Source organism: Rhineura floridana, chromosome 9, assembly GCF_030035675.1.
Source record: "Rhineura floridana isolate rRhiFlo1 chromosome 9, rRhiFlo1.hap2, whole genome shotgun sequence".
Classification (NCBI taxonomy): Eukaryota; Metazoa; Chordata; class Lepidosauria; order Squamata; family Rhineuridae; genus Rhineura; species Rhineura floridana.
In genome coordinates this window covers 7,586,436-7,599,222 of record NC_084488.1, presented here as the reverse complement: position 1 = coordinate 7,599,222, position 12,787 = coordinate 7,586,436, and the positions used below count along the sequence as shown (strand labels likewise).

The window sequence follows — 12,787 nt, the reverse complement described above, 5'->3', positions numbered from 1 at the left end:
TTTTAGACTTTGAACTCTTGATTCTCTGTGCCTGTTTTGTGTATTGCCATGAAAGCTTAGAGGGTTGTTAAGCAAGCATTTCTGAGTTCAGTACTATATGTTTTGTAAGGTTTTGTTTTGAAATGAGCTTATGGGAAGCATCAGAATGGCATGGGGGGTATTTTCAATTTAACATTGCGGAATGTGAAAAATCCACGCTGGCTATAGTATACAGCCACTCTTGTGGCTGTATAATTTGTTCTAGCACCCAGTTATTTGTCTTTTTCACAGTCCATGGTATCTGCAAACCTCTCCCCAACACCACATTTCAAAGGAGTTGATTTTTCTCTTATCCACTTTTTTCACATAGAGATTGGGAATACCATGGTCTGAATGATCCTGACTTTACTATTCACTGATACATCTTTGCATTTGAAGACTTTTTCTAGTTCTCTCATAGCTGCCATCCCCATTCCTAGCCTTCTTCTAATTTCTTGACTTTTGTCTCCATTACGGTTAATGACTGTGCCAAGGTATTGATAATCCTTGACAATTCACTGTCCTCATTGTCAACATTAAAGTTACGTAAATCTTTTGTTGTCATTACTTTAGTCTTCTTGATGTTCATCTGTAGTTCTGCTTTTGTGCTTACCTCTTTAACTTTCAATAGCATTCATTTCAAATCATTACTGGTTTCTGCTAGTAGTATAGTATCATCTGTATATCTTAAATTATTGATATTTCCCTCTCCAGTTTTCACACCTCCTTCATCTTGGTCCAGTCTCACTTTCTGTATAATATGTTCTGCATATAGATTCAATAAATAGGGTGATAAAAAACACCCCTGTCTCACACCCTTTCCGACTGGGAACCAATTGGTTTCTCTATATTCTGTCTTTACAGTAGCCTCTTGTCCAGAGTATAGGTTGCGCATCACGACAATCAGATGCTGTGGCACCCCCATTTCTTTTAAAGCATTCCATAGTTTTTCATGATTTACAAAATCAAAGGCTTTGCTGTATTCTATAAAGGACAGGGTGATTTTCTTCTGAAATTTCTTGGCCCATTCCATTATCTAATGTATGTTTGCAATATGATCTCTGGTACCCCTTTTCTAAACGTAGCTTGGACATCTGGCATTTCTCGCTCCATATATGGTAAGAGCCTTTATTGTAGAATCTTGAGCATTACTTTACTTGCATGGGATATTAAGGCAATAGTTTGATAATTACTGCATTCCCTGGGATCTCCTCTCTTTTGAATTGGGATATATACTGAATGCTTCCAGTCTGTGGGCCATTGTTTAGTTTTCCAGATTTCTTGACAACTTTTGTCAAAATTTGGACAGATTCAGTCTCAGTAGCTTGTAGCAACTCTATTGGCATGCCATCTGTTCCTGGTGATTTGTTTCTTCCAAGTATTTTAAGAGCAGCTTTTACCTCACATTCTAATATTTCTAGTTCTTCATCATATGGTTCCTCCATGAATGAATCTGTCATCCTTGCATCTCTTTTACATAATTATTCGGTGTATTGCTTCCATCTTCCTTTTATTTCATCTCGGTCAGTCAGTGTGTTCCCTTGTTGATTATTCAACATCCCCACTCTTGGTTTAAATTTCTCTTTAATTTCTCTAATCTTTTGGGATAGGGCTCTAATTCTAACTTTTTTGTTGTCCTCTTCTATTTATATGCAATAACTATTGTAATAGTTCTCTTTGTCCCTACATACTAGTTGCTGTATTATTGCATTTAGGGTTCTGACCATGTTTCTATCTCCTTTTGTCTTTCTTTCTTTCTTTCTTTCTTTCTTTCTTTCTTTCTTTCTTTAACCATTTTAAGAGTTTTATCAGTGATCCACTGAGGTAAGGTTTACTGGGACCATATATGTGAAGTACTATATGCTAAGTTACTATTAAAACACTTCATTTTTTAAAATGGATGGTTTCCCTTTTATAGTATATCCCAGAATTTGGGAAAATAATGTGTGCTCAAAGTTCTGGCTAGTTATTTTACAGACCTGTTCATATTAATTTGATTCATTGGGTGGTTATCTATAATTTATTACATAGGAGAATATCTAGCATTTACCCCATCCTGGTCAAGCCCCCACTTTTGCTGATTTTTTTCCTGAGAGGTTTAGACTATTAGCATTCTAGTTTGAAGGATATTCATTAGATTAGTATTTGTATCAGTTTCCTATCAACCTGGATTTTAGCCACTGATGGGCCACACAGCTCCCCCCCATGCAAGCTTCATTACTTTTTTGACATCTGCTGGTTTATAACAACAACAAAAATACATCACAGGGGATTGAAGAAGCCCTTGAAAATGAATAAATGCAAAAACACCCCCCCTTCTGCAAACTTTGAAGTGCCAGGGATCTGCTGCAGGTTTGGGAGGGACAGCCTCATTGGGGATGGCATTGAAGGCACAGTTGTGGTTGTGACTGTATTTTGTAGTAATCGTTTTGGGTGTGCGTTGCTTGCAGAGTTGCCTGGTTCAGGAAGCACGAGAGGCACCTACATCCTCCTAACCCAACTCAGTTCCTAACAGGAAAAATTAAACCCAACCCTTAGCCCTCTTTGTCACACGGGGAGGAAAATTCTGTTTTGTTTTGCTTTGAGCAGTAGGCTCCAGTGTGGACAGGAAATGACCCCTTCACTAACTGTTTCTTTAAAAACCAGCAGTGGAGCCTGAAGCTATTCAGCCTCTCTCCCTCTCCCATGCTCCATCAGCCTCTCTCCCTCCCTCCGACTTTCTACAGAGGGCTCCAGCAGCAATTCCCAGCTAGTGGTGCGGCTTGCCTCGCTACCCTTCCCCTCCCCGCTTGTCTCTCCCTCCCTCCCTGGCTCTGCTTCTGTGCTGCTTACTTTGTACAGTGAAGAAACACTCAGCCCATGTGCTCTGCACGGATGTTGGCGATACCCTCCCGTGCGCCTTGATTCTCTGCAAGCAGGCAAGATGTCCAGCACACCACATGACCCGTTCTATTCTTCTCCTTTTGGGCCCTTCTATCGGAGACACACACCGTACATGGTGCAACCGGAGTACCGAATCTATGAAATGAACAAGAGGCTGCAGTCTCGCACAGAGGTGAGTCCCTTCTTCCTGCTTGTTTTTAACTCGGCATGCTGAGCTCCAGAGGCTGGATTCCCAATCCGAAGCGTCCCATTACGCGCCGCTATGATTAGATGCTGGAATGAACATCCCTGCTTGGGCTGGGACTTTCATCGGGTAGTAGCTTCTCCTTCTATGCAGTGCAACTCTTAACAAAAATGAAAAGAAGAGTGCTGAAATGAAAGAAAATTGTATTGTAGCACTTGAACGAGTTGAGTTAAAATGCCAGTTTTCTGCACTATGCTGATTTTTGCCCGGTATCTGACCTTTTTTTGGCATGTTACAATTGCGACATTCGAGAGATATTCAGTGCATTAAAGTGTGTGTGTGTTTTAAAACAAGGTTTCAGTTTGAGGGGGTGGGGATGGATTACCTGTATTCCACCCCCTTAGCACTGAGCATCCAGGCAGAAAAGAGGCGTAGAGTTGGTCAAACTTATTGCCTTATGTTCATGACAAATGAGTACAGCAATATCAAGAGATAAGGTTTTTAATGTTCTGTTAACGAGATGAATATATAGCCGAACATTTCACCGCACAAAGGGAAATATAACCTATATCCAGTGTTTGTGTAGCTTTGGAATATAGAATTTGCTGATTTTATACCAAGTGTGTGTGTGTGTGTGTGTGTGTGTGTGTGTGTGTGTGTGTGTGTGTTGATAGTGCATGCATAGCTGAGTATAGAACCTCTTAACTGAAAAGAGAATAGAAATATTAGGTTATTATTACATCTAAAGCTTAAAGCTGCCTCTCTCGAGCAAATAACTTAAAGAAGTAATAATTCTAGGGCATCATTACTTGAAGAGTGTGTGGAGTGAAAAATTCTTCCTCATGTATTCTTCAGCTGCCCACATAGTTACTTTTTTTGTCCTCTCCAAGTAGTTTCTCTGGATGGGCACAACTGGGAGAACTTGGGATAACTAAGACTTTAGGAGTGAAAATGTTTCCAATGTTAAGTGAAGAATCTGGCATATTTTTTGAGTTCTGCTGGTGGTGATAATAATGGCTTAACTTGTCAAGGGGACCCAAAGTTGTAAAAGAAGCACACTCCTTATTTATTTTATTTATTTATTACATTTCTACCCCGCCTTTCTTTTCATAACTGAAACCCAAGGCAGCTTCCATATGGTTCCCAGGCAGTCTCCCATCCAGGCACTGACCAGACCTGACCCTGCTTAGCTTCAACTGGGTGCTGGCCTTATGTGCCTTCAGACCATAGCCTGGGACCTTATTGTCAAGGCAGCTATAGGCTGAATGTATGGGATCCAGTTAATAAGATGTGACCTGCTTTCTGATTGGTGAATTGGTAGACAGCAACTGAATTCCAAGCACTAATATAATAACTGTTTGGATTTTCCTTCCATTACATTTTAACCTGCCCTTCAATTTTCAGTTTTCACTCTGGTGCAAAATATCCATAATACCAAGGAGACTTGCTGCTCCTACAGTCAAGATAACAATTCTTGGGTTGCCTAGTAGCTTACAAGAATGAATGCTTCAAAAAGGTGAAATGCTTTAGGATGTTGTTTGCCAGAATTTCTTGATTATTTTTTTAAATTGCCACATAATTTTGCCTAAAGTTAAGTTATGATGTGATTTTGGACAGTCCTGCTGTAGTGAAACACCTGACCAGATTTCAAGGGAAGCAAAAGTAGTTTTGATACAGACTACTGAAATTTATCTGGGGTGTTCTACACATCCTTAGCAGCATTGCATACCCCCCCATTTTAAACTAGTTTGTGATTTGTGGCAATTCAAAACTAGTTTGGCAGCTGCAGTTTTTCATGCAGAGGGGTAGGTTTGAGGAGACCTACTCTTTTCCTCTTCTGCTGGATTTTTTTAAGAATAAAAAGATGTTTCCCTGTAAATTTATCCATGTGAATTGTTTCAAATTTTGACTGAGGCCCACTTAATTTGTTGGCTGTTTGCTTGTTGCTCCACTGGGTGTGCCACTCTGTACTTGGGTGATAATGATAGCTTACCCCTCATTTACCCTGACTTTCACAGACCTCTTTAACTTTGCTGGCTGTTGTCTCTCTTCTTCCTTTATGTGGGATTTGAGGTTTACTACTACATCCGTTCCCATATACATGCAAAGAGAAAGAAAGACTACAACATGTCATCTTCATAATAAATACATTTTAACAATCAAATTAGTTAAACTCAAGAAACCAGGGGATACTGCCTAGTTAATGTGGAAATGGATTCACACCTACCCTATTGGAGCAACTTCATATTACGATCCTATTTTAAGGGTGTGGGTACAATTAAAATATTTTGGAAAGTAGCTCTATGATACATGTAGCAGCTATTTCTTCCACAGTCAAGAATTCCGGATACTTTCTAAATAAAATATATGAGTTTTCTACAGTCTCTGTTCCTGTATTAGTCATAACTTCAGTTTGAGAACTTAGAAATTTTGAATAGTAACATATATATGTGTCTTCTAAAAATGAGTATTTGCACATTCATTTTGTAACAGGAATTCTCATGTGGGATTTAACTTTTGTGAATTTCTCAGAAAGCTAAGATGCCTATTTTGAAAGAGAAGTAACTCCAGCAATTGGCTGAGGCCTGACTGAATTTTAATCTCAACCCTGGAACATGTTAAAGATGGCTTATATTAAATAATGGTAAAGTGCCTCTGAGCATGTGCCTTTCACATCATAGCAAGTAACTATGGCAGGGATTGCCAAACTGTGGTCCTTGGACCATCAGTAGTCCTGAGCTTTGTGCAGGTGGCCTGCAGCATGTCTGTGGATTTGTAGTTGAAGGTGGGAGACAGAGCATCCGCCACAAATATTTATATTGATTTTCAATTTTTGTTGCTTCTTTGATTTCTTATATTGCATTTTATGCTGTATTCTATGGAATTCAAATCAATATATAGGAAATCAAAGAAGCAATACAGATACAATTAAAAATCATACAGCATTTAGCACAGTAAGTTAGAATTGCTACAACAGGCAAAAAAAATATGAAGTAGTCTGCCAAGACCTTTAAGCAATTTTCAAGTGGTCCATGGTGCTGGTGGTAGAGTTTGGGAACCACTGAACTAGTGCAAACACACTTTTGGGACTGAATCAAAGCTTGTAGGTAAATTTAGACCCTGTGTCTCTCTCCTTTTGGTTTAACTGCTGGCCAGCTTACATAATATGGAACAAGATCGGGGCAATGAGAATTGACTGCTTAATACTTTTCCGTAAAGGTGTCCCCACACTTATAGTGCGAGTCATTTCCGACTGTTAGGGTGACGTCTTGCAATGTTTACTAGGCAGACCGTATATATGGGGTGGGATTGCCAGTTCCTTCCCCTGCCTTTATTTACCCCCCAGCATATACCGGGTACTCATTTTATCGACCACGGATGGATGGAAGGCTGAGTGGACCTCGACCCCTTTTACCGGAGGTTCGACTTCCTCCTTCCGTTGGAATCAAACTCTGGCCGTGAGCAGAGCTTCGGCTGCGTTACCGCCGCTTACCACTCTGTCTGATATGTCAAACATTGGTGTTTGTATTTCCTAAACTTCCTGCCATTTGGTGTCTCACTCACCCCCCAAATGCTGTGATATGTATCCTCTTACTGACTTCTGGATTGTCATGTACATTTGGGCCACAGTACCTTTGCTAATAAGAGCAACAAACCCAGATTTGCCACGGAATAAGCAGTCAATAATGAGTTCCAGCCAGTTTCATCTCTGGGCAGTAAGACATACTGTCGTACCTGTTCTTTAGCCGTATATTTAAGATATATACTGTTTTTAAAAATGTGAAATGAAAAGTGTGAAGAGATCTAATTTTGTTATTTTGATTTTAAGTTTTGTGGAAATGGTGATTAGCAATTCCAAAATATTAGCTGCAAGGGCAAGAGCTGGCCTAGGTTTGTCCCCACGGTATAAGGCTGAGGTATGAAATAGGGAGTAGAAAAAGAGGAAGGCCAAACAAGAGATGGATTGATTCCATAAAGGAAGCCACAGACCTGAACTTACAAGATCTGAACAGGGTGGTTCATGACAGATGCTCTTGCAGGTTGCTGATTCATAGGGTTGCCATAAGTCGTAGTCGAAGGCACATAACAACAACATGAAATTGGGAATCCCCAGCCGAATAGTGTCTGTGCCAGGAATTTACAAGATGGTCTTTGTTGTTGTTATGTGCCTTCAAGTAGATTACAACTTATGGTGACCCTATGAATCAGTGACCTCCAATAGCATCTGTTATAAACCACCCTGTTCAGATCTCATAAGTTTAGATCTGTGACTTTCTTTATGTAATCAATCCATCTCTTGTTTGGCCTTCCTCTTTCTCTACCCCCTTCTGTTTTTTCCAGCATTCTTGTCTTTTCTAGTGAACCATGTCTTCTCATTATGTGTCCAAAGTATGATAATCTCAGTTTCATCATTTTAGCTTCTAATAATTGTTTTGATTTAATTTGTTCTAACACCCAATTATTTGTCTTTTTCACGGTCCATAGTATCTGCAGAGGTCTCCCCCAACATCATATTTCAGATGCGTTGACTTAATAGGTTTGTTGTAAGGATTATAAGCTACTATATATGTAGTGCTTATTAAGAATGGATTTTTAACAATCAGTTTAAGCATGGCACTCTTGGAGCAGTGACAAAAAGTTCAGTGGGGCCCATTTCCTTATATCTTGTTCCCTGACAAGTCATTATGTCCAAGGATTCCTCCACTACAGGGCTGTGGCAAAGTGTTTCTGTCTGTAGCACTAAGGCTACCATTTGTAACACTGAGTGGGAAATGCTGGGAACCTACTCTATGATGTTTTGTGGACATATGTCATTCCAAAATATTTGGGTAAGTGTTGAAACATAAGCCCTCTGGCAATATTCTTGGTCTTGTACTGGGGTAGCAAAGTTTAATTTGTAACATAGCTCTATGGATTAAGCAATATGCAGTTTACAGCCTGTCCCAAACATCTGAAAATAAAATAAATTGAAATCAATGGGACTGGCTTCAGAGTAAATATGTTTAGGATTAGAGAGCCAAAGGACTAAGGAAGTAGATAAAGGTTACATTTTTTCAATGCCCTATGCTTTTGGTGTGGGTGTGTGTGTTTCTGGGTGAAATACAGCTATTTTTCTGCAAATGCAGTATTTGGGTTTTTAATTTGTTCATCCTTGTGCTTAATTTCTCTAAATAATTTAGACATTGCAGTACTTAATATAACTTGAAGAATAATCTTTCTTAGCAGCACAAAGTCAGGGTAAGTTAAACAGCATTGCATATATATTTTTTCCTTTTACCTACAGGAAGCTAAATCTGTCCTCTTTGGTGCTACAGGTGTGTGTGTGTGTAATTTTAAAAATAGTGTTTAATAAATACAGTATGTGTGAAACTGCTTCTGGGTACACTAGTACCCTCCCTTCTTGGAGTCTTAAGATTCACTGTTATGTCCTTGGGGCTCCAATGGGGTTGCCCAGTTTCAGAGTCTGACTCAGTTTTAGAGATCCAGCTGCCTCCTTTTTCATTTTATATTTATTTAGCAGTGGTTCTTAACCTTTTCCACTGCCAGCACCCCTTGGATTTCCAAAATATGCTCTTGCACCCCCTGAAAAAAAACCATTTATTTTTATTGTTAATTTAATTTAATTTAATTTTAATGTGTGTTTTAGCCTAACGTAGCTAAGATAAGTGAATTTTTTACAATCTCTTGAAAAATGCCTTGCACCCCTAGAAAAAGTGTCTCGCACCCCCGGGGGTGCATGCACCCCAGGTTAAGAACCACGTATTTATATACCGCTTTTCAAGTGGACCTCACAAAGTGGACTTGCATCATCACTGTAAATAAGCTCACTAAACTTATTAGCCTGCAAGCGTTGTACTAGGCTGCTTAAGAGACTAATTGATTACTTGCATTCTCACACTAGCCATGAAGCAGGAGGACCTCTCTCCTCTGCTGCCAGCGCGGAAACAGAGGAAATAGCCTCTAGTAAAAATAAACACCTTGTTCCAATCAAGTTGGCAGAAGAGGAATTCCTTGTTTGTATCTTGGTGATGGCTGTTAAATACTAGATTGGCTCACATGCTTCTTCCTTCTCTGAGTCGATTGCCAGTTAATTTTGTCCTGTGATTTGTCTAGTGCTATGCGACAGAGAGAAATTCTCTTTCTCTCTACTTCTTCCATAACATTCCTAATATTTTAAACCCACTAGTAACTTGTCCCATTAACTAAAAATCCCCAAGTGCTATAATCAAAGAAACTTCCTTATACTGAGTCAGACCATTGGTCCATCTAGCTCAGAATTATCTATACCACTGTTCTTCAAACTTGAGTCCCCAGATGTGGTTGGACTACAACTCCCATCATCCCCAGACACCATGGTTAATGGTCAGGGATGATGAGGGATGTAATCCATCAACATCTGGTGACCGAGGACTGAAGAACACTGGTCTACACTGACTGCCAGAGATTCTCCTTTCCTCATAGAGGAGATGCCTAAGCATCTTAGCATCTGTCCTTTTTCTCCAGGTTGCTGGTTCTTATGAAAGGTCTGACTGGTTTGCTGTTGTATGAGGTGCTAGGCTGCATCTCAAAAGATTGTAGTATAGTATCTTCAGCAAAGAGTAGCTTCATTTTTCTTTTTCTTTTTGGCTGATCGGAAATGTGTTTATTTAAGGCACAAATCCATATCTGCAAATACACAGCTTTGCATATTTCACAAGTGAAAACCACAGGAATTCATTGCATCCTCAAATGGCATATAAAGGGCAGAATTTGGATTTGTGTGTGTGTGTGGAATCTTGATAGTCCATATTTGTTTCTCCTCCTTGCTTGCCGAGCTTCTTTTGCAGTTATCTTTCCAATATGATAACCTGCAGTAACAAGCCTACAGTGGACAAAACTATTAATTTGGTTAAGGTTGTGACATTGTTTTGTGTATTTCCCTCAAGATTGCAAGATTTTTTTTGTAGCAATCCTATAATAGCATTTTAGGCGTTACCATATTTTATCTTTTTAATCAATGAGCATTTATTGATCTCAGTTGGACTGGTCCAACAAAAATTAGATTTCCATTCTAACTGAAAATGAGCAATATGAAATGTCCGTAAATTCTTTCCCACTACATTTGGATTTAAAACAAACAAACAAATCTTAGTGGTATAAAGATAGTATTGTATAGACTGAAATGTAGTAGATCTTGCCTTTCTGTTTCACCTCCTACATTCACATCATGCCTCTTTCTGAAGTAATTCAAAAGCTAATAAATAACAGCAGCAAACTTGCATTCTAATATTTTCACTGCAGTACACTAGTGTTTCTTCAACTTTTTGAACTCCCCCCCCCTTGAATGTACTTTTCTTGGTAATGCTTTGCCTTATACAGGATACTCTCTGAGAATTGCCTTGCCTTTTGTGGGCACTAGTCAGATTCCAATAATGGCATTGCTGACTTCTCCAAAGGGTATAGTAGTAGTCCTAATGTCTTTCCATACGGATGGTTTTTTTTAATACAACAAATGTGTATAACAAGTCTGTGTGCATGTGTGAAGCACACAGTCTGCTGTATGCCTTTGTGAAAATAAATGTTTTTGTTGTCAGAATACTGTTGCTTGCTGAGTGCTCAGAAATCAAACTTGTATCTAGAAAAGTGCAATGCTTTCTCTAAAATGTGCATTTATTACTGCTGTGATTGCTGAGTGGAACGTGGTAACACAATCACCTATTTGTTCTTTTTCACACAATTAGTGATTTAGACTCTCTATACATACAGCAGAAAGAGACAGTAGAACACTAAAAGGAGAAAATGGATACTCTACAGGTGGGGATTCTAGTTTTGAGTACTATTCCATGTTGTTGTTTTTTAAACCACTGTAAATAGAAGACTTTGACATCAAGCAAAGCTTCTAGCTAACCCTTTGTGCTGATTTTATTTGCAAGTGGGTTTAATGTAGGGAAACATTTTAAAAAATGGCATTCCTTACCTGCACTCTGTAATGATGAAATCCATTATTCCATCTAGTTCAGCTGCATAGTTCTGGGAGGTTTCATTCCCCCCCCACACACTCTTCTGTAGAAGTTAGTGCTTGATGTGAATTCAGAGGTAAAGATTTTTAGGAGGATCAAGGTCAACACATCTTAGCAGGCCTTGATAGGCAACTAAAATTTGTCCTCAGCACCATGTTTGCCCACCATAGGAAGAGGACAGGGTCTTATCACATACACTGAGCTGAAGACCTAGCACAACTGTGAGAGTGAGCCATTGTTATCCTCCACAACTGAGAAGGAAGGGAGGCTCTGCAAGCACTAAGAAGACTCGTGGCTTTCATTGTGTCTCTGAAGGTCATTGCAGCATCCAGGAGTGTCCTCCCCATTGCCTGTGCTTCTGAAAATCCTCCTACTTCTCCAGGCACAGAAGGCAGGGTTTGAAATTTCAGTTTATGCTCTTGCTAGAGCAAAAAAAGTACTTGCCAGGGTGACCTAGCAAAGGAATTTTTGGACTTTTGTTCAGGATATCTTTTTAGTGGAACCATTTAGGAAAAAACAGATGAGAGCCCCTGCTGTTCTTTAAACCTGTATGCAGTTATCCCTCCCATATTTGGCCCACTTGTACTGATTCTATTATTTATTTATTGAAATATATATATATTATTTTTCACCATTTAGCTCTCAAAGTGCCTTACAACAATGAAAATATACAATATACAAGACTTAAAGCATTAATTAACCATCAGAAATTTAAAATCAGAAAATCAGAAAACTTTTAAAACATCAGAGAAGCATTCATGCTGCAAAGGCATCCAGAGATAAGATAGTATAACCAGGCATCAAACTAAGCAGTGGTGGTGCCTATCTGAATTTATTTATTTATTAAATTTATATCCCACCCTTCCTCCCAGAAGGAGCTCAGGACAACTTCTAGTGGGAGGGAGTTCCACAAAGTTGGGCCCACAACACTGAAGTCATAAGAACATAAGAACACAAGAAGAGCCTGCTGGATCAGGCCAGTGGCCCATCTAGTCCAGCATCCTGTTCTCACAGTGGCCAACCAGGTGCCTGGGGGAAGCCCGCAAGTAGGACCCGAGTGCAAGAACACTCTCCCCTCCTGAGGCTTCCGGCAACTGGTTTTCAGAAGCATGCTGCCTCTGACTAGGGTGGCAGAGCACAGCCATCACGGCTAGTAGCCATTGATAGCCCTGTCCTCCATGAATTTGTCTAATCTTCTTTTAAAGCCGTCCAAGCTGGTGGCCATTACTGCATCTTGTGGGAGCAAATTCCATAGTTTAACTATGCGCTGAGTAAAGAAGTACTTCCTTTTGTCTGTCCTGAATCTTCCAACATTCAGCTTCTTTGAATGTCCACGAGTTCTAGTATTATGAGAGAGGGAGAAGAACTTTTCTCTATCCACTTTCTCAATGCCATGCATAATTTTATACACTTCTATCATGTCTCCTCTGACCCGCCTTTTCTCTAAACTAAAAAGCCCCAAATGCTGCAACCTTTCCTCGTAAGGGAGTCGCTCCATCCCCTTGATCATTCTGGTTGCCCTCTTCTGAACCTGTTCCAACTCTATAATATCCTTTTTGAGATGAGGCGACCAGAACTGTACACAGTATTCCAAATGCGGCCGCACCATAGATTTATACAACAGCATTATGATATCGGCTGTTTTATTTTCAATACCTTTCCTAATTATCCCTAGCATGGGATTTGCCTTTTTCACAGCTGC

At 39.6% G+C, this 12,787-nt stretch overlaps 1 protein-coding gene across 10 annotated transcripts in view; it reads left to right on the top strand.

Annotated features, from left to right (window-relative positions):
* The first annotated feature begins 2,693 nt into the window (after positions 1-2,693).
* LDB2 (LIM domain binding 2) overlaps positions 2,694-12,787 on the top strand; it is a 307,652-nt gene continuing 297,558 nt past the window's right edge. For 9 of the 10 annotated variants that reach the window (XM_061584223.1, XM_061584221.1, XM_061584222.1 and 6 more), the window contains exon 1: positions 2,694-3,073. In XM_061584223.1, the coding sequence (XP_061440207.1) occupies positions 2,942-3,073 (132 nt within the window). In that variant the 5' untranslated portion in view covers positions 2,694-2,941. The remainder of the gene's footprint in view (positions 3,074-12,787) is intronic. The other variant, XM_061584225.1, reaches the window with a different exon arrangement.